At 47.6% G+C, this 27,497-nt stretch overlaps 2 protein-coding genes and 1 long non-coding RNA gene across 5 annotated transcripts in view; 1 reads left to right on the top strand and 2 right to left on the bottom strand.

The window, feature by feature from the left end:
- The window catches only part of NANOS2 (nanos C2HC-type zinc finger 2), a 136,303-nt gene that overhangs the window by 101,620 nt on the left and 7,186 nt on the right, over positions 1 to 27,497 (bottom strand). The gene's annotated exons all lie outside the window — the stretch shown is intronic.
- LOC310712733 (uncharacterized protein) lies at positions 226 to 25,767 on the top strand. 3 transcript variants are annotated; one of them, XM_083516074.1, is made up of 8 exons: positions 232 to 469; positions 2,893 to 2,943; positions 5,832 to 5,859; positions 7,712 to 7,742; positions 10,419 to 10,476; positions 15,312 to 15,345; positions 19,564 to 19,594; positions 25,641 to 25,767. In XM_083516074.1, the coding sequence occupies exons 1-8, from the start codon at positions 416 to 418 to the stop codon at positions 25,669 to 25,671; spliced, it is 318 nt and encodes a 105-aa protein (XP_083372200.1). In that variant the 5' UTR covers positions 232 to 415; the 3' UTR covers positions 25,672 to 25,767. The 3 variants fall into 3 exon arrangements, with proteins under 3 accessions (XP_083372202.1, XP_083372201.1, XP_083372200.1); XM_083516076.1 differs by lacking the exon at positions 10,419 to 10,476 and having other exon boundaries at positions 226 to 469; positions 15,312 to 15,349; XM_083516075.1 differs by lacking the exon at positions 19,564 to 19,594 and having other exon boundaries at positions 229 to 469; positions 15,312 to 15,349.
- Positions 13,305 to 27,497, bottom strand: part of LOC310712747 — a 410,683-nt gene continuing 396,490 nt past the window's right edge. Inside the window, exon 4 of the long non-coding RNA XR_014528979.1 lies at positions 13,305 to 13,338. This is a non-coding gene — a long non-coding RNA (uncharacterized lncRNA). The remainder of the gene's footprint in view (positions 13,339 to 27,497) is intronic.

Below are 27,497 nucleotides of genomic sequence, written 5' to 3' on the forward strand. Positions count from 1 at the left end.
TTCAGCAAGTTCATTATTTCCACTTTAACCTTATCAATATTTTACTTAATTCGTCTTAATAGCCACATTTATCTTATATATCTAAATTAAACCATAATATAAATCCTTACACAGAGGCACAGAGACCATCAGTCCTTCTCCTCCCCTGCCTCTGAAGGTACCCTGGTCCCTGTAGCGTGTTATATTTATTTGCCAAAAAAACCCCTCAAGTCTCCTATGACATCACGGGCACCGTCACAAGGCAAGATGGAGGGGCACTAGGTGCTGAGGGCAACAGGCACCAGCTTAGTGAGGAACTCCCAAGACCAGCCCAGATTGCTGCTGCAGGTTGAGAGGAGAAAAACTGGGCCGTCTTATGGGACCGTGGCATCCTTTGCCCTTTGCTCACGGTGCTTTCTGCATGTAGCTGCCCAACATGGCGGAGCGAGGGAGAAGGCTTCTCTTACTGGAACAGAGGAATCAGAACCTGGTGAGCATCCTTCGGAGTCATAATAATAATAATAATAATAATAATAATAATAATAATGTTGCTGTTGTTTAGTCGTTTAGTCGTGTCCGAATCTTCGTGACCCCCTGGACCAGAGCACGCCAGGCACTCCTGTCTTCCACTGCCTCCCGCAGTTTGGTCAAACTCATGCTGGTAGCTTTGAGAACACTGTCCAACCATCTCGTCCTCTGTCCTCCCCTTCTCCTTGTGCCCTCCATCTTTCCCAACATCAGGGTCTTTTCCAGGGAGTCTTCTCTTCTCATGAGGTGGCCAAAGTCTTGGAGCCTCAGCTTCAGGACCTGTCCTTCCAGTGAGCACTCAGGGCTGATTTCCTTAAGAATGGATAGGTTTGATCTTCTTGCAGTCCATGGGACTCTCAAGAGTCTCCTCCAGCACCACAATTCAAAAGCATCAATTCTTCGATGATCAGCCTTCTTTATGGTCCAGCTTTCACCTCCATACATCACTACTGGGGAAACCATAGCTTTAACTATACGGACCTTTGTTGGCAAGGTGATGTCTCTGTTTTTTAAGATGCTGAATAATAATAATAATAATAATAATAATAATAATAATAATGTATTATTTGTACCCGGCCATCTGGCTGGGTTTCCCCAGCCACTCTTGGCGGCTTCCAACAAAGATTAAAAATACATTAAAATGTCACACATTAAAAACTTCCCTGAACAGGGCTGCCTTCAGATGTCTTCAAAATGTTACGTAGTTGTTTATCTCCTTGACATCTGGTGGGAGGGCGTTCCACAGGGTGGGTGCCACCACCAAGAAGGCCCTCTGCCTGGTTCCCTGTAGCTTTGCTTCTCGCAATGAGGGAACCGCCAGAAGGCCCTCGGCGCTGGACCTCAGCGTCCGGGCAGAATGATGGGGGTGGAGATGCTCCTTCAGGCTTCTAAGGCCTCGCTGGATGTCCTTTTTAATGTGCAATTGGGGTGATTTGTGATGATCACAAGAACATAACGTTGCACGCCACCCCAGTCTCTGAGCGGTGAGATATCTCCAGGGGTTTCAATACTCACCCAGAGTCCAGTTTCCTTGGAGGAAGGTCAGTGGAAACTGGGCGTCCTGAGGCTACAGGCTTTTATTTATTTACATTTTATTTTTATTCCTTTATATACAACCTAAGCATGAGAGGAGATATGATAGCCATCTTCAATTATTATTATTATTAGTAGTAGTAGTAGTAGTAGTAGTAGTAGTTGTTGTTGTTGCCCTATACCCACAGGTCTCAGGGCAGTGTAGTAGTAGTTGCCCTATACCCACAGGTCTCAGAGCAGTTCACAGGATAAAATCGCAATATAAAAACACAAAATACATAGCCAAAATAAAAACAAGAACAACCCAATAGCAACGCCCCCCCACTCAATTTTATGGAAGCAAAGACTGCTGCATATATGTTGTTCAGTGTCATCCATCAAATACAGGCAAATGCCAAGGGGTACCAATAGCCACATACAGTGGTGCCTCGCAAGACGAAAAGAATCCGTTCTGTGATTCTCTTCGTCTAGCGGTTTTTTCGTCTTGTGAAGCAAGACCATTGACGGATTAGCGGATTAGCGCTATTAGCGGCTTTTAGCGGCTTATCTGCTGATCGGATCAGCTGATAAGCGGATTAGCGGTTTAGGAAAAGGGGGGAGGGGAAAAAACCGCAGGAACTCGCAAGACATTTTCGTCTTGCGAAGCAAGCCCATAGGAAAATCGTCTTGCGAAGCACCTCCAAAACGGAAAACTCTTTCGTCTAGCGAGTTTTCCGTTTTGCGAGGCATTCATCTTGCGGGGCACCACTGTAAAGGTAAAGGTAAAGGGACCCCTGACCATTAGGTCCAGTCGTGACCGACTCTGGGGTTGCGGCGCTCATCTCGCTTTATTGGCCAAGGGAGCCAGTGTACAGCTTCCGGGTCATGTGGCCAGCAGGACTAAGCCGCTTCTGGCGAACCAGAGCAGCGCACGGAAATGCTGTTTACCTTCCCGCCGGAGTGGTACCTATTTATCTACTTGCACTTTGACGTGCTTTCGAACTGCTAGGTTGGCAGGGGCAGGGACCGAGCAACAGGAGCTCACCCCGTCGCGGGGATTCAAACCGCCGACCTTCTGATCGGCAAGTGCTAGGCTCTGTGGTTTAACCCACAGCGCCACCCGCGTCCCCCCAATAGCCACATACTGTCATATATAAAAGGACGCTAAATATGGACATCAGGTTTCAGCGAATGCTTGAGCATTCAAGGAATAATTGAGGGTATTCAACATCAGCTTTATCAGCTGAACGTTTTGGAGAGAAATCTGGAAACAAATTGATTACAGCAAAGAATCTATATATATTTGAGAAGGGTGTTATGGGATCTCATGTTTCCTCTCCTGTTCATTGTTTATTTTTTCCAATTTTCCTACAGATGGAAAAGATCCGATCCCTTCAGAAGGCCAACGCAAACTTGCGGCAAATGGTGAGCACTGTAAAACAGCTCAGAGGGATAAGGGGAGAGATAAGGGGTCTTAAGAGACGCGGGTGGCACTGTGGGTTAAACCACAGAGCCTAGGACTTGCTGATCAGAAGGTCAGCGGTTCGAATCCCCGCGACGGGGTGAGCTCCCATTGTTCGGTCCCTGCTCCTGCCAACCTAGCAGTTCGAAAGCACGTCAAAGTGCAAGTAGATAAATAGGTACCGCTCCGGCGGGAAGGTAAACGGCGTTTCCATGTGCTGCTCTGGTTTGCCAGAAGTGGCTTAGTCATGCTGGCCACATGACCCAGAAGCTGTACGCCGGCTCCCTTGGCCAATAAAGCGAGATGAGCGTTGCAACCCCAGAGTCGGCCATGACTGGACCTAGTGGTCAGGGGTCCCTTTACCTTTACCTTTAAGGGGCCTCTTGGCATACCATGAGTGGCAGATCTATAGCTTAGCAGTGGAACATCTGCTTTGCAAGCAGAAGGTCAGAGGTCTCATCCTGGCAGCATCTCTAGGCAAAGAAGAAGATTTGATATCCCGCCATTCACTCCCTTTTAAGGAGTCTCAAAGCGGCTAACATTCTCCTTTCCCTTCCTCCCCCACAACAAACATTCTGTGAGGTGAGTGGAGCTGAGGGAGAAGTGTGACTGGCCCAAGGTCACCCAGCAGCTGCATGTGGAGGAGCGAAGATGCGAACTCGGTTCCACAGATTACGAGATTACCACTCTTAACCACTACACCACACTGGCTCTCGAGAGCTGGGAAAGAAGCCAGACTGTAACCCCGGAGAGCTGTAGACTCAATACTGAGCCAAGTGAAGCAGCAGTCTGACATGGTACAAGGGTAGAGACATTGCTTCCTGACACTTTCTGTCACTGGGGCACATAGGAGCCACGTTCCAGGGGCCATAGGGTCTTCAGACCCCAAAATAAAATACTTGAGGGGCCCGGGGGGGCGCAAAGTGGATGGGCAGCCCCATTAAAATGGTGTGTGTGCACTGCGTCATGTGATCAATTATGTGCTGCGGAGCTTACCTGGACCCCCACAATATTTCATTCAAGTTGGCAGCCCTGCTGGGGCAGCACCACTGAGACCACAAAACACCGTCCTGAAAGACCTACATTGGCTCCCAGTACGTTTCCAAGCACAATTCAAAGTGTTGGTGCTGACCTTGAAAGCCCTAAATGGCCTCAAAGCGTCTCCACCCCCATCATTCTGCCCGGACACTGAGGTCCAGCGCCGAGGGCCTTCTGGCAGTTGCCTCCCTGCGAGAAGTGAGGTTACAGGGAATCAGGAAACGCACAGAATCTCTTAAAGGTAAAGGTAAAGGGACCCCTGACCATTAGGCCCAGTCGTGGCCGACTCTGGGGTTGCGGCGCTCATCTCGCTTTATGGGCCGAGGGAGCCGGCGTCCAGCTTCCGGGTCATGTGGCCAGCATGACTAAGCCACTTCTGGCGAACCAGAGCAGCGCACGGAAACGCCGTTTACCTTCCCGCTGGAGTGGTACCTATTTATCTACTTGCACTTTGCTGTGCTTTCGAACTGCTAGGTTGGCAGGAGCAGGGACCGAGCAACGGGAGCTCACCCCGTCGCGGGGATTCGAACCGCCGACCTTCTGATTGGCAAGTCCTAGGCTCTGTGGTTTAACCAACAGCGCCACCCGTGTCCTTAGTTAAGATTAATTTCCTGCCGTCCCCCCTTAAAAGAATAAAGACACCAGAGTCTTTCTGAGTAAAGAAACAAAAAATTTAGTCACATTTCAGTTCACGATATGATCCCTGAAAGGCAGGCTTTTCTTAGTAGTTAAACAAAGTGAGTTGATCTCATGTGGAGAGTGAACTCACACACTGCTGGCTGAGAGCCAGCAGACAGCAAAATTACATTTTTGTGCTAGCAGTGTGCTAGCAGTGGTAGCTGGCACCCCCTGGGGCAGACAGGGTGGAAGGCAGGGAGGTCAACACTAGGTGGAGCCAGAGAGCCAATGATGGGCAAAACCACCCTGAGTGAAGAGAGCTGTAAGTAAGAAAGCAGTAAGTAAGAGCGGCATGGCAGCAAGAGAGAGAACAAGACAACAGGAAGTCAGAACTAGACCGCAAGTGAGGAAATGGCTGCATGGCTCCGTTCTTTTATGGAGTCAGCCAGAGCCACGCTCATCTCCCAGATGACACGCAGGGAAAGAAGCTCCAGACCAGTGGAACAGAAAGTTACACTGACTGGATGTCCTCTTCCTTGTTCCCACGCTAGGGAAATAAGGAATGTTGCATTTGACTGTAGCAATGGATTACACCCCACATTATCACTGTCTACCATTCCACAGGGCCTGCAAGACAGAGCTGTTCCGCCTGGCCTTTGGTTTGGACTCAGTCTGACCCTTCTGTTTCCCTCCCCTTATGGTTTTGATCTATGGGCTACCGTATTTTTTGCTCTATAAGACTCGCTTTTTCCCTCCTAAAAAGTAAGGGGAAATGTGTGTGCGTCTTATGGAGCGAATGCAGGCTGTGCAGCTATCCCAGAAGCCAGAACAGCAAGAGGGATTGCTGCTTTCACTGTGCAGCGATCCCTCTTGCTGTTCTGGCTTCTGAGATTCAGAATATATTTTTTCTTGTTTTCCTCCTCCAAAAACTAGGTGCGTCCTATGGTCTGGTGCAAATTATAGAGTGAAAAATACGGTACTTTTAAAATGAGGCTGCATTTTAAATTGCATTTTAACCTGTATTTTAAATTGGTCCCCCCCCCATTATGTTTTTACTGTAATTTTAATGTTGTTAGCCACCCTGACCCGGCTCTGGCCAGGGAGGGTAGGGTATAAATTATTATTATTATTATTATTATTATTATTATTATTATTATTATTATTAACCAAGTTCCTCTTCTCCTGGCCTTTGCAGAATTCAAGGCTAAGGGAGGAAAATGAAGGTGAGACGTTTTGCTTCCCTGCAAGATTGGAAAAACCAGCCTCCTGGCTGTGGTGGGAACTTAACAGGATGGGCAGGGAAGGGACCAACTTGTTTTGAGGACCAGACTTGCGAAGGCAAGTTGGTCCTGCAGTGGTGTCTTTCCCATAAACCCATGGAGAGGTTTGGTTCACCAGCTGAGCGTCCTGGTCAGGTCCTCCCCCTTCTCAACAGGTCATCCAGGGCCGGACTTAACTTGAAGCTATTTGCTAGGATTCGCCCAACACAGTTAATTCCAAGCTAGCTCTGGGTTTAGTGCAGGGGTCTGCAACCCGCGGCTCCGGAGCCGCATGTGGCTCTTTTACACCTTTGCCGCGGCTCCGGGGCGGATACTAGCGAGGGGAGGAGGCGCATTGTGCGCCCCGACACTCCCCACTGTGGCGGGCACTGTACTGGCTGTGACGTCGCATGGGGGAGGTACATGCGTTAGTCACGCACTGTCCCGACGTCACCTTCCCGCCCGCCCGCTACATTGTAAGGGGCATGTACGCTGGTCACTGCATTGAAAGGGGGCATGTACGCTGGTCACTGTTTTGAAGGGGAGTGAAGAACACACACACACACAAAGGTAACTTGTTAATTTAACGTTTATTTCTATGAGGAGGAGTAATTCTGAGGGGTCAAACAAAGAAATATTTTTTTTTTTAAAGTGACAAAAAAGTTGTTTTTATAATGACGAGTTTTGCGGCTCCCAGTTTTTTTTTCTTCGGAAACGGGTCCAAGTGGCTCTTTTTGTCTTAAAGGTTGCAGACCCCTGGTTTAGTGGGAAACATCCCGCCCACTGATGCTGTTGGACTCCAGCTCCCATCAGCCCCTGGTCAAGGGAATGATGGGAGCTGTAGTCCAGCAATATCTGGAGAGCTGCTTGCTCCAGACAGATTCTGTCAGATTCAGGTGAAGGTCCTGTGTGAGTGTCTGGAGGCGGTTGGAGGATGGATGGCGGCTAACAGATTGAGGTTGAATCCTGAAAAGACAGAAGTACTGTTTTGGGGGGGCGGGGGGCGGGCGGGTGTGGAGGACTCCCTGGTCCTGAATGGGGTAACTGCGCCCCTGATGGACCAGTTCTGGACTCACAGCTGTCCAGGGCGGCTGTTTATCAGCTCCACTTGGTACGCAGGCTGAGACCCTCCCTGCCCACAGACTGTCTTGCCAGAGTGGTGCACGCTCTAGTTATCTCCCGCTTGGACTACTTCAACGTGCTCTATGCGGGGCTACCTTTGAAGGTGATCTGGAAACTGCAATTAATCCAGAATGCGGCAGCTAGACTGGTGACTGGGAGTGGCCGCCGGGACCATATAACACCGGTCCTGAAAGATCTGCATTGGCTCCCAGTACGTTTCCAAGCACAATTCAAAGTGTTGGTGCTGACCTTTAAAGCCCTAAACGGCCTCAAGGGCCCAGTATACCTGAAGGAGCGTCTCCACCCCCATTGTTCAGCCCTGACACTGAGATTCAGCGCCGAAGGTCTTCTGGCGGTTCCCTCATTGTGAGAAGTGAGGTTACAGGTAGTGGCGCCTGCCCTGTGGAACGCCCTCCCATCAGATGTCAAGGAAATACGTAGCTATCTTATCTTTAAAAGACATCTGAAGGCTGCCCTGTTTAGGGAAGTTTTTAATATTTAATGCTGTATTGTTTTTAACACTTGATTGGAAGCCGCCCAGAGTGGCTGGGGAAACTCAGCCAGATGGGCGGGGTATAAATTATTATTATTATTATTATTATTATTATTATTATTATTATTATTAGTTAATAGTCACCCATCTTGTCTTAGGAGAATTTGCTTCTTCTCACTATATCGCCTTTCTCTCTTTCAGTTTTCAAGTCAACAGAAGAAATCTTACTTAGGTATTTCTGATTTATGTATTTGCTTGTTTATTGAGGTGGGGCATTGTTATGTACTGAGTTGAATCGGATCCAGAATGCAGCAGTCTGATTGGTCCTAGAACAATAGGGTCCAGAATGCAGCAGTCTGATTGGTCCTAGAACAATAGGATTCAGAATGCAGCGGTCTGATTGGTCCTAGAACAATAGAGTCCCGAATGCAGCAGTCTGATTGGTCCACAGGAGCCACCCAATCTAGCTCCAAGTGGAAGTGAATCCGCAACCTGATTGGCCTACAGGAGAATCCCAGAATTAGCCAATCACGTGGGGCCCATTGTGTAAATAACGTATATAAAGCAGACATTCTGGGGGAACTTCCATTCCTCCTCACCACTATGAGCTGAATAAAGAGCATGAAATCCACTCTCGACTCCGAGTATATTTCAGGCATCAACATCAAAACCACAATATATATAATCAAAATAAAAACAACAACCCAACAAAAGATGCATATATTTAAAATTCAAACTGATATGCTCTACAAATGCACTTTAAGGGTGGGGGAACCATACATACGTTTATTGAAAATATTAACATGTCGCTTTTCTAGTCAAAAGATTGAAAGCGGTTAGGAATGAACTTTCAAGCGACAGTGTTAATCCTAAATGTGGGTGTCTGCTGCTCTCTTGTCATCTGTAAGCAGATCAAGGAAAACAGCACCCACCGATTAAAAGCCTTGGATAATTCTTTTAAAAGAAGTGGGGTGGGGGAAGGAAGAGGAGGAATTGTGCTTCAGTGGTAGAGCATTTGCTTTTATCCTGAAGGTAAAGGTAAAGGTAAAGGGACCCCTGACCATTAGGCCAAGTCGTGGCCGACTCTGGGGTTGCGGTGCTCATCTCGCTTTATTGGCCGAGGGAGCCAGCGTACAGCTTCCAGGTCATGTGGCCAGCATGACCAAGCCGCTTCTGATGAACCAGAGCAGCGCACGGAAATGCCGTTTACCTTCCCGCCGGAGCGGTACCTATTTATCTACTTGCACTTTGACGTGCTTTCGAACTGCTAGTTTGGCAGGAACAGGGACCGAGCAACGGGAACTCACCCCATCATGGGGATTCAAACCGCCGACCTTCTGATCGGCAAGCCCTAGGCTCTGTGGTTTAACCCACAACCCCACCCGCATCCCTTTATCCTGAAGAGTCCTGCCTAAATCCTCGGAGAGTCACTGCCAGCCAGTGCAGGCAGTATCAAGCTTGATGGATCAATGATCTGAACTCACACCTCTTTATCCCTGCTGCTAGCCAGTGTAAACATGTAGTGTTTGTCTTGCATTTATCCTGATCGGCTTGTGGGATATTTGCATATCTTCCTGTAAATGTTCTTATCAGACTTTTCAGTGCATTGCCTATCAATTTCCAGACCACAAAAGTCTATTATGAGTATTATTATTATTAGTTTGCTGTTTTATAGGCACTTCCAAGCTATCATTTATTTGCAGGAGTAATTCAGTCACACACTAGTCTGCTTAGATTAAGTTAAAGCGCTCTGTTGGCCTAGCACAACAAATCCAGTGGCGTAGCGTGGGGGGTGCAGGGGGGCCAGCCTCACCGGGCGCAACATCTGGGAGGGCGCGCTCGCACTCGCAGCTCTCTGCCCCTACCTGGCTCACTCACTCTCTCTCACTGCAGTGCTGGCTGTGCGAATCCGATCCGAGCCGCTGGGTCGCCGCCCACTGTGGAGGGGGTGGGTGCCAGGCGTGCGGTGCGGAAAGAGAGCGAGGGACTATCTGGGGGAGGGACAGTGCAGCGGCTGCCCAGCACAGCGCTGAGCGCGGGAGAGAACCGCACCAGACCAGACCAGGCAGCAGCAAGAAGAAGCTAGCAGCGGCGGCAGGTTAGGGGTTAGGGGGCGCAAATTACTTGCCTTGCCCCGGGTTAGAGGGCGCAAATTACTTGCCTTGCCCCGGGTTAGGGGGTGCAAATTACTTGCCTTGCCCCGGGTGCTGACAACCCACGCTACGCCACTGAACAAATCCACTTCTTTTTTTAATGACGTAAAGAAAGAAAGAAAGAAAGAAAGAAAGAAAGAAAGAAAGAAAGAAAGAAAGAAAGAAAGAAAGAAGGGATTGATGGGGAAACAAATTGGAAAATGTGGGATGAACAAATGACCCAAAAAAAGGAATGACCTGTAAACACTCCACAAACAAGAAAAGGTAGATGTGGAGCAATTGTTCCTTGTCATGTAACCGCCCCGTCAACAAATCAGAACAAATGTTCAATAAAAACCAGATAGAATATACCGTATTTTTTTGCTCTATAAGACTCACTTTTTCCCTCCTGAAAAGTAAGGGGAAATGTGTGTGTGTGTTATGGAGCGAATGCAGGCTGCACAGCTATCCCAGAAGCCAGAACAGCAAGAGGGATTGCTGCTTTCCCTGCGCAGCGATCCCTCTTGCTGTTCTGGCTTCTGAGATTCAGAATATTTTTTTTCTTGTTTTCCTCCTCCAAGAACTAGGTGTGTCTTGTGGTCCGGTGCGTCTTATAGAGCGAAAAATACGGTAACTTCCATGTGAAGTTGGAGCAAGCAGACCAGGATGAATGTCTGGCGTAGGAGGTGTCCAAGTGTTTCAGATCAATTTGAAAGGTGGAAACCTAAAGTTCTTGCATGCCACTCTTCTGAAACCTTCCCTTCCTTGACTTTCAGAGACAACGACAAGATCAAGAAGAAAGTTCACCAGCTGAAGGAGCTTCAGGAATCTCTGGTGAGTCGTCCCTGGCACTGCCATTCTTCACGCAGGACCCTGGGATATTTATGCTAGGCGAGGAGGGAGGCCAACCAAAGACACAGAAGGGAACAGGCAGAAATATGACCCGTGGCCTCATCCCTGCTGGCAGCAGCGAAGAGCAGAGCTAACAACTTGCTCATAAATACAAGGAAGACAAAGGAGCTTGTGGTGGACTTCAGGAGACAGAAGAGCAATGTCCAGCCACTTTTGATTGATGGGGTCTGTGTGGAGAGGGTAACAACGTTCAGATTTTTGGGCATTGAATTACAAGAGGATCTGTCCTGGAGTGCCAACACAAGTGGGCTTGTGAAGAAGGCGCAGCAGAGACTGTACTTTTTGAGAATTCTAAGGAAAAACCATCTTCCGCAGAAACTGCTGCTTGCCTTCTATCACTGTGCCATTGAGAGCGTGCTCACTTATGGCTTATGTGTGTGGTACGGAAGCTGTACTACCCAGGACAGGTTGGGGTTGTGCAGGGTTGTTAAGGCAGCAGAGAGCATTGTTGGCTGCCCACTCTCCACCTTAGAGCAGATTTATGCCACAAGGTGCCATAGGAAGGCACTGGACATAGTAAAAGATCCATCGCATCCTGGTCACTGTCTCTTCGAGCTCTTGCCATCGGGACGGAGATACAGGACGATGAAGACAAGAACGAGCCGTCTTAAGAACAGCTTCTTCCCCAGAGCGATCTCGGCCCTGAATGGGAAGCCTGGACTTTGAAAGTCATCTAATCTTCCTTGCTGTATTATACTGTATTGTTTTAATTAGTGTTTTTATAGTTGTTTTGATTTTGTGTGGAGTGCCCTACCTGGGTGGATGGAGCAGCCAAGTAATTTCGTTGTCCCCGAGTGGGGGCAATGACAATGAAGATATTATTATTATTATTATTATTATTATTATTATTATTATTATTATTATTAAATCCCGGGGTGGCGTTCTAAGGCAAGCATATGCATGTGAAATACAGTGGTGCCTCGCAAGACGAAAAGAATCCGTTCTGTGATTCTCTTCATCTAGCAGTTTTTTTGTCTTGCGAAGCAAGCCCTTTGACGGATTAGCGGATTAGCGCTATTAGTGGCTTTTAGCGTCTTATCGGATCAGCTGATAAGCGGCTTAGCGGCTTAGAAAAAGGGGGGGAACCCCGCAGGAACTCGCAAGACATTTTCGTCTTGCGAAGCAAGCCCATAGGAGATTCATTTTGCGAAGCACCTCCAAAACAGAAAACTCTTTCATCTAGCGAGTTTTCCGTCTTGCGAGGCATTCGTCTTGCGGGGCACCACTGTATACTCGGAGTCGAGTGTGGATTTCATGCTCTTTATTCAGCTCATAGTAGTGAGGAATGGAAGTTCCGCCGAAATGTCTGCTTTATATAGATTATTTACACAATGGGCCCCACGTGATTGGCTAATTCTGGGATTCTCCTGTAGGCCAAATCAGATTGCGGATTCACTTCCACCTGGAGCTGGATTGGGTGGCTCCTGTGGACCAATCAGACTGCTGCATTCTGGGTCCTATTGTTCTAGGACCAATCAGACTGCTGCCTTTTGGGTCCTATTCAACTCAGTACATAACAAGGGCCCAACTCCCCTGCCTGACATTCAGATAAGCTGCTGCCAGTAATCTGACTGTTTCGCTGGAATCTTCTTCAGCACAACCCATAGATTAGAAAAATGCACAAGGAGCAGTGGTCATGATATGAATGGTTACATAGCCTTTTGACCAGCGAAACAGTCAAGATTATCTGGGATCACTGTCCTACGTTGTTATTCACTAACTACTTCGGCACCTGAACGCCTAAAAAGTTTTACCGCTTAGCCCACAAGATAGAATCTATTACTTTCTTTCAACTATAGACTTATTATACTTTTACAGACTTTCAAAGATTGACAGACGTGTGTTCATTTGATTTCAAATATAATTAGAGAATTTACAAGTGTACACATTTTGTTTTCGTTTCTGTTGTCCTAAAACGTGTATATTATGCAATAAGAATTGCAGTGCTATCTAGCATACTGGTCATCATGTTGCTTGTGTTGTTTGTTGTGTTAAGTTTGCAACACAGGGGTTTGTTGTTCTGTAATGGATGCAGGGGCGCGGGTGGCGCTGTGGGTAAAACCTCAGTGCCTAGGAATTGCTGATCGCAAGGTCGGTGGTTCGAATCCACGCGGCAGGGTGAGCTCCCGCCATTCGGTCCCAGCTCCTGCCCACCTAGCAGTTCAAAAGCACCCCTAAGTGCAAGTAGATAAATAGGGACCACTTAGCGGGAAGGTAAACGGCGTTTCCGTGTGCGGCGCTGGTGCTGGCTCACCAGTGCAGCTTCGTCACACTGGCCACGTGACCTGGAAGTGTCTTCGGACGGCACCGGCTCCCGGCCTCTTGAGTGAGTTGAGCGCACAACCCTAGAGTCGGTCACGACTGGCCCGTACGGGCAGGGGTACCTTTACCTTTACTGAAATATACTCAGAGTCGAGAGTGGATTTCATGCTCTTTATTCAGCTCATAGTGGTGAGGAGGAATGAATGAAAGTCCCCTCACAGTATCTGCTTTATATACATTATTTACACAATGGGCTGCACATGATTGGCTAATTCCGGAATTCTACTGTAAGCCAATCAGGTTGTGGATTCACTTCTATCTGGAGCAGGATTGGGTGGTTCCTGCCAACCAATCATACTGCTGCATTGTTCTAGGACCAATCAGACTGCTTCATTCTGAATCCTATTGTTCTAGGACCAATCAGACTGCTGCATTTTGGATCCTATTGTTCTAGGACCAATCAGACTGCTGCAGTTTGGATCCTATTCAACTCAGTACAGTGGTGCCCCGCAAGACGAATGCCTCGCAAGACGGAAAACTCGCTAGACGAAAGAGTTTTCCGTTTTGGAGGTGCTTCGCAAAACAAATCTCCTATGGGCTTGCTTCGCAAGACGACAATGTCTTGCGAGTTCCTGCTAGTTTTTTTTCCTCCCCCCCCCTTTTTCTAAGCCGCTAAGCCGCTTATCAGCTGATCCGATCAGCAGATAAGCCTCTAAAAGCCGCTAATAGCGCTAATCCGCTAATCCTTCAATGGGCTTGCTTCGCAAGACGAAAAAACCGCTAGACGAAGAGAATCACAGAACGGATTCTTTTCTTCTTGCGAGGCACCACTGTACATAACATTTACCTTTAATGGATGCACAACCTGACTGTCTGCAAGGGATTCCTACACGGCGAGGTTGATGTTGCCAGCCGTCATGTCATGTTTGCAGACATCTTTGCAATGCGGAGTTGGTCTGCCAACGGGCCTGGTGCCTGAAGGCAACTCCTCGTAAAGTACTTCCAAAGACCCCTGGCCACCAATATTTCGGGACCCAAAGCCCCTTCTGCTCCCATAATTGACACCCCTGCTTCCTTGTAGTCCAGCAAAACACGGGTTCAAAACCCATGTTCTGCTGACGTGTGGTGTTGTGGGTACAGTGGTACCTCAGGTTACAAACACCTCGGGTTACAAACATTTCGGGTTACAGACTCCGCTAACCCAGAAGTAGTACCTCGGGTTAAGAACTTTACCTCAGGATGAGAACAGAAATCGCGCGGCCGCAGCGGCGGGAGGCCCCATTAGCTAAAGTGGTACCTCAGGTTAAGAACAGTTTCAGATTGGACAACTGTGACTATAAGGAAGAATGGGAGCTTTTTACAAATTTTCTAAAAAGACAACAAAATGAACTGGACTGCTTGGCAGGTTTTGAATAAACATCCACAAATTTATTAGGTGAACATATGATAGACAAAATTAAGATATGTACAATTTTATAATATGCAGAGAACGATATGTGTAAAGAAATCAGAGGGGAGCGAGGGAAGTCTTTGTGGGGTGGGAGAGGGAGGGGTGAGGGAGGGAAATGGGGGGAAATATTGTAATTGATTACACAGACTGATAATTTAAGAAGAGAAGAGCGCATCTTCCTTGCGCCGAAATGAACCCTTACCAGCAAAACTAAAAAAAGATTAACAGCTTTTCAAGTGCCTTTCTGCAGTTTTTTCCAAGAACGGAAGGTGGTTATGGTAGAAGATATAGGTCTTAGATCGTGCAAAACTGACTCTCTTGATGGGTTAGAAGAGCTTAAAAAAAGGGGGGGGGGAGTCTAGTTCAGATAGCACTATCCTGTGCTGCAAAACTGTTGTTGTTTTAAGTTTTTAAGTTTTTAAGTTTCTGAATTGAATAAAACTGCCTTTTCAGCACAGTATGATGGGCAACCTCTCACTGCTTCCGTAAACATTTGGGAAATTGCAAAAAGAAAAAGGAAAAGAAAAGAACAGTTTCAGATTAAGAATTGACCTCTGGAACGAATTACCGTATTTTTTGCTCTATAAGACTCACCTTTTCTCTCCTAAAAAGTAAGGGGAAATGTGTGTGCGTCTTATGGAGTGAATGCAGGCTGTGCAGCTATCACAGAAGCCAGAACAGCAAGAGGGATTGCTGCTTTCACTGCGCAGCGATCCCTCTTGCTGTTCTGGCTTCTGAGATTCAGAATATTTTTTTTCTTGTTTTCCTCCTCCAAAAACTAGGTGCGTCTTGTGGTCCGGTGCATCTTATAGAGCGAAAAATACAGTAAAGTCGGAACCCAAGGTACCCCTGTAGTTGTATTTTCTCACCATGGAATATTTTTTGAGGTCTAAAATCATAAACTCTTGCCCGGAAATCTTGGGTACGGACCTGCCACAATACAAACCTTTAAATATTTCACTCCCTGGAGTGACTTGATTTCTACAAGCGTTGACTGCACTTAGCGGCCGTTTTTATGATCAACTCTTTCTCTCCTTCTTTACAGCAAGACGATATTTATGTTCTCGAAGAGCAGCTGTGTACGTAAGTCAATCGAGAGTCCTTGGCTTGAGGCTGCGTTTTCAGCCCCCTCGTCCCCCTTTCCTTTTAAGCAAACTGGTCTGAAATAGCTCTTTTAAAATACTGTTTTCTCATATGCTGCGAACTTGGGGCTAGGATGTGGGGAGACCAGGATTCACTGAGCGACGTTGAGCCAGTTGCTCTCTGTTAACCTAATCTACCTCACAGGGTTGTCGTTGGGATAAAATGGGGGGACGACGACGCGTGTACACCTTGCTGAGCCTTTTGGTGGAAAAGCGGGGTAGAAATTTAATAAATTAATTTAACATAAACAAACATACGCAATAACGAATAAGATAACTTGGGGTTTCATTCAAAATGTTTGCTCAAGCCTTTTGGGTGGGCTGGGTTTTGAATTGCAAACGGTTTATTAAATACAGTGGTACCTCGGGTTACATACGCTTCAGGTGACATACGCTTCAGGTTACAGACTCCGCTAACCCAGAAATAGTGCTTCAGGTTAAGAACTTTGCTTCAGGATGAGAACAGAAATCGTGCTCCGGCGGCAGCAGGAGGCCCCATTAGCTAAAGTGGTGCTTCAGGTTAAGAACAGTTTCAGGTTAAGAACGGACCTCCGGAACGAATTAAGTACTTAACCCGAGGTACCACTGTAAAGGACTCAAAGCAAAATCTGTGCGATAGGCCACGATCCATGCCTGAAGCGCATGCACATCATCGTTCCCCTTCATTTTGATGGGTGCGCATTTGTGTGTTTGCACGGGAGAATGTTCCGGAACTGGTAGCATGCGAAGGAAATGTTTCATTTTCGAAATTGTTTTTTTTTTTTTTACCTGCGACATTTCAAAAATCGTTTTTGGAACCCACCCCTTCAAATCCCCCGTGTGTGTGTGTGTGTGTGTGCATGTACACAACACACATACACGCACACACGGCGCAGGGGGAAACAGACTTGATTTTGAGATCTAATGCAACCTGGCATCTGCTCCTCAAATACAACTCGCATTTCCAAGGAGAAGGAAGCGAAGAGGCGCCCACGGTTCAGTGATCTTCCTTCTGCACTCCTTGGGTTAGCAGATGCTGAGTGGATGGAGAGAGAGAGAGAGAGAGAGAGAGAGAGAGAGGAAAAAAAGAAAATGTCCCTGGAGTGAGAGGCAGTTGCCTAGTGACTATCAAAACAAAATGGAACTTATTTATAGCTTAGGTTCCAGGGATGGAGAGGGCGTTTCTGCGTCAGGAGTAGATTTAGTTTTCCATTTAAAATCGGGCTACCATATGTCTGGAAAAAGGGACGTGGGTGGCGCTGTGGGTTAAACCACAGAGCCTAGGACTTGCTGATGAGAAGGTCGGTGGTTCGAATCCCCGCGACGGAGTGAGCTCCCATTGCTCGGTCCCTGCTCCTGCCAACCTAGCAGTTCGAAAGCACGTCAAAGTGCAAGTAGATCAATAGGTACCGCTCTGGCGGGACGGTAAACGGCATTTCCGTGCGCTGTTCTGGTTCGCCAGAAGCGACTTAGTCATGCTGGCCACATGACCCGGAAGCTGTACGCCAGCTTCCTCGGCCAATAAAGCGAGATGAGTGCCGCAACCCCAGTGTCGGTCATGACTGGACCTAATGGTCAGGGGTCCCTTTACCCTTTACTATGTCTGGAAAATCCCGGACATTCGCCCATCGAAAATGATGTCCGGGAAAAACCCAGGAGCATGGCAGCCCATATCGGAAGTGTTGGGGGGGGGGTGTTGGCAATTTCCTTTAAATATAGCTCAAAAACTTCATTTTTGGCGGTGGGAGGGGAGGGGGTAAAGATTTTGCAAAAGAAAGCTCCACAACCTTTTCACTTTTTGAAATATGGCAGCCCTGTTTAAAACATTCCTTATCCACTCTCTACCATATAAGGGCCCAGGACAGGTTATAACAATATAACGTATCAAAACAGATAAAACTGTTGCAATTATTATTATTTTAAAGAAAAGGAAATCCGTTCCAGCCAGAACAGAACAGTATACATTTAGTGAAAGCAGCAGAGCGTGTGTCCTTTTGTGTGTCCCACCCCCCACCCCGCAGAAAACAAAATACCTTCACTGACAGAGAAGAGGTGTGCATTCACAGAAGCAGCAGAGCCGCGCAGGGTGCTGCTGAAATTTTAAAAGCCCAAAGTCTGTCGCTGCAGACAGCAAAAGCTGCATGACGACGGTACCAGACTCACCTCTGTGGGGAAGGAGTTTCATAATTTGGGAGCCAACACAAAGACATGTGATAGGAATTTTATGGTCTTAAATATATGGTAATGTTCATAAGTGTACCAACCAAGCACGTACATAGATCAGCACAGGAAGGCCAACCTGGAACCATTTTGATTCCTAAACTGACCAAATTTTTTCTCTGCAAGGTCAAAATGGAAAAGCCTCCCCATTGTCTTTTCCTTCACAAATCCTGTCTTAAGGGTACAGTGGTGCCTCGCAAGACGAAAAGAATCCGTTCTGTGATTCTCTTCGTCTAGCGGTTTTTTCGTCTTGCGAAGCAAGCCCATTGACGGATTAGCGGATTAGCGCTATTAGCGCTATTAGCAGCTTTTAGCAGCTTATCTGCTAATCGGATCAGCTGATAAGCGGCTTAGCGGCTTAGAAAAAGGGGTGGGAAGGAAAAAAAACCAGCAGGAACTCGCAAGGCATTGTCGTCTTGCGAAGCAAGCCCATAGGAAATTCGTTTTGCGAAGCACCTCCAAAACGGAAAACTCTTTCGTCTAGCGAGTTTTCCGTCTTGCAAGGCATTCGTCTTGCGGGGCACCACTGTATGTCTGTGTTTGAAGAGGGTGTGAGCCTGTGACCTGGCCCAGGAACTAAGTATTTATCATTACAAAAGACTGGCCAGGCTACCCAAGAAATCCAGTCAAGTAACCTGCCAGACAGGAGATAAACAACAACAGGAGAAAAAAAATATTGAAATTTCTGTTTTACATCGCCTTTTCTGTGATGTAGGTGTGATGTATCTGAGGGGTGGTCTTAGGCTACACCCCTTCTGTGATGTATGTATGATGTTTCTGGGGGTGGTCTTGATCTACAGGGTGGCAATTTCAAAAGTCTTTACAAGGCCTTGCACACCATTTTTCTGGGTCCCTCCTCTCTCCTGCGGGTGAGGGGAGCACCCTGTTGCAACAGATCAATAAAGGCCAAGCCTATAGGCTGCTGTTTTGCTCCAAGTAATCCTGGTTGGTGTCTTTGTTTTTGTCCAAGGGAGCCCAAGGGATTTTTTGTCCAAGGGATTTTTCTGTTAACAGAGACAGGAAAAGATGCCCATTTAAAGTGTTACCATACACAGAAGCCAACTCCTAGGGGCTTGGGGGGCTCCAGCCCCCTCCAATAAAATATTACACCGGTGCTTTCCCAATAAAATATTGGGAAAATAAAATATTGGAGGGGGTCACCCCCCACAATAAAATATTGGAGGGGGCCGCCACATCCCCAAAGTTGATGGGCATTGCCATTCAAATGGTGTGCGTGCATCGTGTCATGCAGTGCTTTTTTCTAAAAAAAAATGTTGAGAGTTACAGTCATACCTCGGGCTGAAGTAGCTTCAAGTTAAGTATTTTCAGGTTGCGCTCCGCGGCGACCCAGAAGTAACGGAGCGTGTTACTTCCGGGTTTCGCCGCTCGCGCATGCGCAGACGCTCAAAATGACATCATGCGCATGCGCGGAAGCGTTGAAACGCAACCCGCAGACACGCAGATGCGTCTTACGTTTACTTCAGGATGCGAACGGGGCTCCAGAATGGATCCCGTTCGCATTCAGAGGTACCACTGTACTCTCATTTTCCTACTCATATTGAAATACTGCCTCTCAATGAGGCCAAACTTAGATTCACAAAATGTTTAGGGGTACACGTACCCCTGCGTCCCCCCAGGGGGGGAAAGCACCGGTGTAATGCGATTGATTATGCGGGCCATGGTTTATCTACCCCCCCCCCATATTTTATTCAAGTTGGCGCCCCTGGTATCATATAACGATAAGCTGCCATGACTTCTTCCCTGAAGAATGGTTTAACCCACAGCGCCACAAACAAACAAACAAACAAACAACCCTCCACCTGAACTGTATTCTGTCTGAAGAAAGGTGGCAACCCTTGGGTGAATTGAGTTTGGTAGTAATAAATTTGCACCCCTACTCTGGTCCTGGTTTTGCAGCTGACTTCTGTTCTCTCCAAATGTCTTTTCCCCCGCCAGGTTCCTGTACTTGCCAAGGGGAGAGCAAAAGGTAAGACCGTTTCATGCCTTCAGGTGTGACTTTATCGATAACGAGGCATATGGTAAAATAGCACCCATAGTCTGGAGCGCAGTCTGGAGTGCGTGAAGCACATTTTATTTTTCCTTTCCTATACAGTGGTGCCTCGCAAGACGAAAAGAATCCGTTCTGTGATTCTCTTCGTCTAGCGGTTTTTTCGTCTTGTGAAGCAAGCCCATTGACGGATTAGCGGATTAGCGCTATTAGCGACTTTTAGCGGCTTATCAGATCAGCTGATAAGCAGCTTAGCGGTTTAGAAAAAGGGGGGAGGGAAAAAACCCGCAGGTACTCACAAGACATTTTCGTCTTGCGAAGCAAGCCCATAGGAGATTCGTTTTGCGAAGTACCTCCGAAACGGAAAACCCTTTCGTCTAGCGAGTTTTCCGTCTTGCGAGGCATTCGTCTTGCGGGGCACCACTGTAAATTCTAATCGCTACTGATCCAAAATACCAGCTACCAGTCTAAGGAACACACAGTAATAGACATCATTTCATATCAGTAGCAACCGTAATAATCTTGGTATACGCACCTTGACGCAGTGTGGTTAACACATTCAGAAACGTTTATTGTTTAATTTCTGTTCTGTTTCTGTTGAATTTCTATTTTTATTTCTAATTGCTGTTTAATTTCTGCTTTCATGTAAACTGTTGTTATGTTATACGCTCCAGTGCAAAGGTATATCTCAATGCCACCATACTTAAAGTTGAAAACAGTTTAAAGATGAAAATAAATAAAACCTACATTACCAAAAAAAAAAAAAATGTAAGGCACTGCCTGTTGTAGCTGGATTTCCCCTATTCTCAAATCTCTTCTTCCTGCCCTAAACCAGAGATGTTCCCTTTCCTGGATCAGCCTGCACATGATCCTAGCACATTTGTGGCAACGCATTCCTTGGTGATTGTAACAGTATGAAGGCTAAACTACAGTGCCCAGAATTCTCTGAGGGAAATAATGTGCTCCAAATGTGCTTTAAATTCAAATTTAGCACAATTCAAAGTGTTGGTGTTGACCTTTAAAGCCCTAAACGGCCTCAGTCCTGTATACCTGAAGGAGCGTCTCCACCCCCATCGTTCAGCCCGGATGTTGAGGTCCAGCTCCGAGGGCCTTCTGGTGGTTCCCTCATTGCGAGAAGTGAGGTTACAGGGAACCAGAGGGCCTTCTTGGTAGTGGCTCCCGCCCTGTGGAACGCCCTCCCTTCAGATGTCAAAGAGATAAACAACTACCTGACATTCAGAAGACATCTTAAGGCAGCCCTGTTCAAGGAAGTTTTTAATGTGTGACATTTTAGTGTATTTTTTGTCTCTGTGGAAGCCGCCCAGAGTGGCTGGGGAAACCCAGCCAGATGGGCGGGGTACAAATAAATTGTTGTTGTTGTTGTTGTTGTTGTTGTTGTTGTTGTTGTTGTCTGACTTTGAGAACAGCTTTGTCTGGCACACAGATTCTGCTACCCAAAAGAAAGAGTTCCCTTGCTTGCAGTGTGGTGTAGTGGTTAAGAGCAGTGGACTCGTAATCTGGGGAACCGGGTTCGCGTCTCCGCTCCTCCACATGCAGCTGCTGGGTGACCTTGGGCCAGTCACACTTCTCTGAAGTCTCTCAGCCCCACTCACCTCACAGAGTGTTTGTTGTGGGGGAGGAAGGGAAAGGAGATTGTTAGCCGCTTTGAGAATCCTTCGGGTAGTGATAAAGCGAGATATCAAATCCAAACTCTTCTTCTTCAATTGGCTGGAATGCGTATATTTGCATTAATTTCCCCACCGCCACCTCAATAAAGTCACCGGGGACAATTTGGGTTGAAAAGAGTTCTGGATTTTGCATGTTACTGACAGATGGCGAATTTTTGGAAGCAGTGTTTCCCGCACTTGCAAGCTTTGTGTGTTCTTGGAAGATGAAGAGGTTATGCGCTAGGAACCATTTTCCTCCTGGAAACGCCTAGTCCAATTAATGTCGCGTTTTGACCTCAGATGCCCCCACTTCCAAAAGCTTTGCGCACTGCTCCTGAAACATCCAAGACTGTTGAACCGAAAGGAGAGTGGTTGGTGTCACGAAAGACCCTGCTCTCTGTCCTACCCTATCTATTTTTCTAACTTCACAGCTGCACCATATATCTAAAGCACATTTAAGGCACGTACCTTCCCCCAAAGAATACTGGGAACGGTAAGGTAAAGGGTAAAGGGACGCCTAACCATTAGGTCCAGTCGTGGCCGACTCTGGGGTTGCGGCGCTCATCTCACTTTATTGGCCGAGGGAGCCAGCATACAGCTTCCAGGTCATGTGGCCAGCATGACTAAGCTGCTTCTGGCGAACCAGAGCAGCGCACGGAAACACTGTTTACCTTCCCGCCGGAGTGGTACCTATTTATCTACTTGCACTGGCGTGCTTTTGAACTGCTAGGTGGGCAGGAGCAGGGACCGAGCAACGGGAACTCACCCCATCATGGGGATTCGAACCGCTGACCTTCTGATCGGCAAGTCCTAGGCTCTGTGGTTTAACCCACAGCGCCACCTGCGTCCCTACTGGGAATGGTAGTTTACCCCTAACAGATTTATAATTCCCGGCAATCTTAGCAATCTACAGTTCCCGGAATTCTTTGGGAGGACTCGTGCGCTTTAAATTCACTTTATACACCTCACATTTAAGGTGCATGACTTCCTCCGAAGAATCCTGGGAACTGTAAAGGTAAAGGACCCCTGGATGGTTAAGTCCTGTCAAAGGCAACTATGGGGTTGCGGCGCTCATCTCGCTTTCAGGCCGAGGGAACCGGTGTTTGTCCACAGACAGCTTTCCAGGTCACGTGGCCAGCAGGACTAAACTGTTTCTGGCGCAACGGAATAACATGATGGAAACTGGAGCACAAGGAAACGCTATTTACCTTCCTGCAGCAGTGATACCTATTTATCTACTTGCACTGGTGTGCTTTCGAACTGCTAGGTTGGCATGAACTGGGACAGAGCAACGGGAGCTCACCCCGTCACAGGGATTCGAACCGTCAACCTTCTGATTGGCAAGCCCAACACTATTATACTTATTTTATCATTACTATTTATTAAATTTGTATGCCGCCCTTCATTCAAAGATCCCAGGGCATCCCAAACCCTTGGTGGGTTAGGAACTTCCCCTGCATGCAAAGCCAGACTCTGGCGGATTGAGCGGTCAAGACCAAGAGTAAAAAAATGAGAGGCACAAATACAAGATGGGTGACACCTGGCTTGAGAGCAGTACATGTGAAAAGGATCTAGGAGTCTTGGTTGACCACAAACTTGACATGAGCCAACAGTGTGACGCGGCAGCTAAAAAAGCCAATGCAATTCTGGGCTGCATCAATAGGAGTATAGCATCTAGATCAAGGGAAGTAATAGTGCCACTGTATTCTGCTCTGGTCAGACCTCACCTGGAGTACTGCGTCCAGTTCTGGGCACCACAGTTCAAGAAGGACACTGACAAACTGGAACGTGTCCAGAGGAGGGCAACCAAAATGGTCAAAGGCCTGGAAACGATGCCTTACGAGGAACGGCTAAGGGAGCTGGGCATGTTTAGCCTGGAGAAGAGGAGGTTAAGGGGTGATATGATAGCCATGTTCAAATATATAAAAGGATGTCACATAGAGGAGGGAGAAAGGTTGTTTTCTGCTGCTCCAGAGAAGCGGACACGGAGCAATGGATCCAAACTACAAGAAAGAAGATTCCACCTAAACATTCGGAAGAACTTCCTGACAGGAAGAGCTGTTTGACAGTGGAATTTGCTGCCAAGGAGTGTGGTGGAGTCTCCTACTTTGGAGGTCTTTAAGCAGAGGCTTGACAACCATATGTCAGGAGTGCTCTGATGGTGTTTCCTGCTTGGCAGGGGGTTGGACTCAATGGCCCTTGTGGTCTCTTCCAGCTCTATGATTCTATGATTCTAAGAGTAGGTCCAGTGGTCAAGAAGGCAGTTTCTGCATGTGCCATAGAGGGGAGTGAGGGGCAGGTGGGACTCGTCCACCCCGGAAGAGAGCCCATCTCTGATCCTAAACCTCTGCTGCCTTGCGGGATAATAATATAATAATTTATTATTTCCCCAGCCACTCTGGACGGCTCCCAACAAAGTATTAAAATACAGTGGTGTGTTAAAAATTAAAAGCTTCCCTAAACAGGGCTGCCTTCAGATGCCTTTAAAGCCCTAAACGGCTTCGGCCCAGTATATCTGAAGGAGTGTCTCCACCATAATCTTTCTGCCCGGACACTGAGGTCTAGCGCCGAGGGCCTTCTGGCGGTTCCCTCATTGCGAGAAGCGAAGCTACAGGGAACCAGGCAGAGGGCCTTTTCGGTGGTGGCGCCCGCCCTGTGGAATGCCCTCCCATCGGATGTCAAGGTGATGGACAACTACCTGACATTCAGAAGACATCTTAAGGCGGCCCTATTCAGGGAAGCTTTTAATGTATGATATTTTAGTGTTTTTTGGTTTCTGTGGAAGCCGCCCAGAGTGGCTGGGGAAACCCAGCCAGATGGGCGGGGTACAAATAATAAATTATTATTATATATTATTATTATTATGTCTTCTAAAAGTCTGGCAGGTGTTATTCTCTTTGACATCTGGTGGGAGGGTGTTCCACAGGGTGGGTGCCACTACTGAGAAGGCCCTCTGCCTGGTTCCCTGTAGCTTTGCTTCTCGCAGTGAGGAAACCACCAAAAGGCCCTCAGTGCTGGACCTCAGTGTCTGGGCTGAGCGATGGGGGTGGAGACACTCCTTCAGGTATACTGGACCGAAGTCGTTGAGGGCTTTAAAGGTCAGCACCAACACTTTGAATTGTGCTCAGAAGTGTACAGGGAGCCAATGTAGCTCTTTCAAGCTGGTGTTATGTTGTCTCGGCAACCGCTCCCAGTCACCAGTCAAGCTGCTGCATTCTGGGTTAATTGTAGTTTATTGGTCACCTTCAAAGGTAGCCCCACGTAGAGCGCATTGCAGTAGTCCAAGCGGGAGATAACCAGAGCATGCACTACTGGCGAGACAGTCTGTGGGCAAGGAGGGTCTCATCCTGCGTACCAGACGGAGCTAGTAAACAGCTGCCCTGGACACAGAATTGACCTGCGCCTCCATGGACAGCTGTGAGTCCAAAATGACTCCCAGGCTGCGCACCTGGTCCTTCAGGGGCACAGTTACCCCATTCAGGACCAGGGAGTCCTCCACACCAGCCCGCCCCCTGTCCCCCCAGAACAGTACTTCTGTCTTGTCAGGATTCAACCTCAACCTGTTAGCCGCCATCCATCCTTTGGGAAAAGGCTCAGGAGTAGACCCTACACAAATCCGGAGTCCCTAAGGCAGTTGGATGGTGCCTTGTAAGCCTCCTCCCAGCAATTCCTTCATCCCAGCTGGTGCCAAATGTTTTGCTCTGCTATCCTTTGGACCTCATCAGTGATGCCCAGAGGCAGGGATCTTGCAGTCTGGCCTTTGCAGATTAAACCCTGGGGCAGGGGTCTGCAACCCGCGGCTCTGGAGCCGCATGTGGCTCTTTTACACCTTTGCCGCGGCTCCAGGGCGGATACTAGCAAGAGGAGGAGGCGCATTGTGCGCCCCGACACTCCCCACTGTGGCGGGCGCTGTAGTGGCTGTGACGTCACATGGGGGTGGTGCGTGCGTTAGTCACGCACCGTCCCGACGTCACCTTCCTGCCCGCCCACTACACTGTAAGGGGCATGTCCGCTGGTCACTGCATTGAAAGGGGGCATGTATGCTGGTCACTGTTTTGAAGGGGAGTGAAGAACACACACACACAAAAAAGGTAACTTGTTAATTTAACGTTTATTTCTATGAGGAGGAGTAATTCTGAGGGGTCAAACAAAGAAATAATAAAAAAGTGACAAAAAAGTTATTTTTATAATGACGACTTTTGTGGCTCCCAGTTGTTTTTTTCTTCGGAAACGGGTCCAAGTGGCTCTTTTTGTCTTAAAGGTTGCAGACCCCTGGCCTGGGGAATTGAGAGCGGTTGCTGCGTCTTAATTAGCACAGATGGGGGCTAATCACTCCTTTCCTTTTCGTTTCTCCTCAGACGAGAAAACACCGAGCCACTGAGCCTGTGACGAGGTCAGAGCCAGCGGAGAAATCGACCCCAGCTCTTTGCCACTGTGGGATGCAAACTGAAGCTTCCGGAATAAACTCTTGTCTTCTGTTTGTGATTTTTGGATTAGGAAGGGTGGCTCTGAAGTTCTGGCGTGTGAGGCTAGCCTTCTGGAGGAGGCATGGGCAGTTTGCCCAACTGGAAGCAGAGCTCGCTGCCCCCGGCCCCCCGATCCCTGTCCAGCTTGAATCCTCTGCCAACAGCCACACCCCAGTGGTAAGGACAGCTTCTTGGCAGGCAGAAGGGCTGAAATATACTCAGGGTCGAGAGTGGATTTCATGCTCTTTATTTCAGCTCATAGTGGTGAGGAGGAAATGGACGTTTCCCCAGAATGTCTGCTTTATATAGATTATTTACACAATGGGCCCCACGTGATTGGCTAATTCCGGGATTCACCTGTAGGCCAATCAGGTTGTGGATTCACTTCCACCTGGAGCTAGATTGGGTGGCTCCTGTGGACCAATCAGACTGCTGCATTCTGGACCCTATTCTTCTAGGACCAATCAGACCGCTGCATTCTGGATCCTATTGTTCTAGGACCAATCAGACTGCTGTATTCTGGACCCTATTGTTCTAGGACCAATCAGACTGCTGCATTCTGGATCCTATTGTTCTAGGACCAATCAGACCGCTGCATTCTGAATCCTATTGTTCTAGGACCAATCAGACTGCTGCATTCTGGATCCTATTGTTCTAGGACCAATCAAACTGCTGCATTCTGGATCCTATTGTTCTAGGACCAATCAGACCGCTGCATTCTGAATCCTATTGTTCTAGGACCAATCAGACCACTGCATTCTGAATCCTATTGTTCTAGGACCAATCAGACTGCTGCATTCTGAATCCTATTGTTCTAGGACCAATCAGACTGCTGCCTTTTGGATCCTATTAAACTCAGTACATAACAAGGGCCCGACCCCCCTGCCTGACATTCAGATAAGCTGCTGCCAGTCCGTGTAGGCAGTACTAAGGTAGTTGGACCAATGGTCTGACTAGGTATAGAAGGCTCATAGAATCATGAAGGGCTGTTGGGTTGTTGTTTTTATTTTCATTATATATTTTGTGGTTTTATATTCTGATTTTGTTCTGTGAACCACCCTGAGACCTTCGGGTATAAGGCAGTATATAAATTCATTCATTCATTCATTCATTCATTCAATCAATCAGTCAATCAATCAATCAATCAATCAATCAATCAAGGAAGGGACCCTGGGGGTCATCTATCTCAACCCCCTGCAATGTGGGAATATGAAACCTTCCCTTTACGGGGATCGAATCTGCAACCGTGGCCGTGTCAGCACCATGCTCTATCCAACTGAGTTGCCTAATATTTATCTAGCTCCTGTGTTCGTTGTTATGAACTACAGTTCCAAAAAGTGTCTTTCAGTGGCAAATGCATTTTTATTTTTAAGATTTGAAAATGGCTTTGCTTTGGCATGTAGACATGTCCTAGAGCAAGGGAATCTCAGGTCCGAGGTAAAATGTGGCCCTCTAGACTTATTTACCTGGCCCTCAATATTCGCTCCAGGTCACACCCTGTTTTCTCCTGGCTAGAACGCAGCCTTGAATTCTGATAATGCCTGGAAGGAGGATAGAGAGCGTCGGGTGTGGGTGGGTATCAAACACCTAACTGTACAAAGGCAAAAAAATTATACTCATTGCTCCACCCACCCTTGACTCTGACCCCGCCCACTTTTTGTATGTGGCCCCTGGAAGGCAATCCCTGAATGGAATGTGGCCCTTAAGCTGATAAAGGTTTCCCATGGCTGCCGTAAAGGGACTGTCCTT

Source organism: Podarcis liolepis (assembly GCF_965112155.1).
Source record: "Podarcis liolepis genome assembly, chromosome: 7".
Taxonomy (NCBI): domain Eukaryota; kingdom Metazoa; phylum Chordata; class Lepidosauria; order Squamata; family Lacertidae; genus Podarcis; species Podarcis liolepis.

Bases quoted from the DNA above. Each gene is read 5' to 3' on its own strand.
- LOC310712733 (XM_083516074.1), top strand. From the start codon at position 416: ATGGCGGAGCGAGGGAGAAGGCTTCTCTTACTGGAACAGAGGAATCAG. The intron at 470-2,892 runs GTGAGCATCCTT...ATTTTCCTACAG, and splicing joins AACAGAGGAATCAGAACCTG to ATGGAAAAGATCCGATCCCT. The intron at 7,743-10,418 runs GTATTTCTGATT...CTTGACTTTCAG, and splicing joins ACAGAAGAAATCTTACTTAG to AGACAACGACAAGATCAAGA.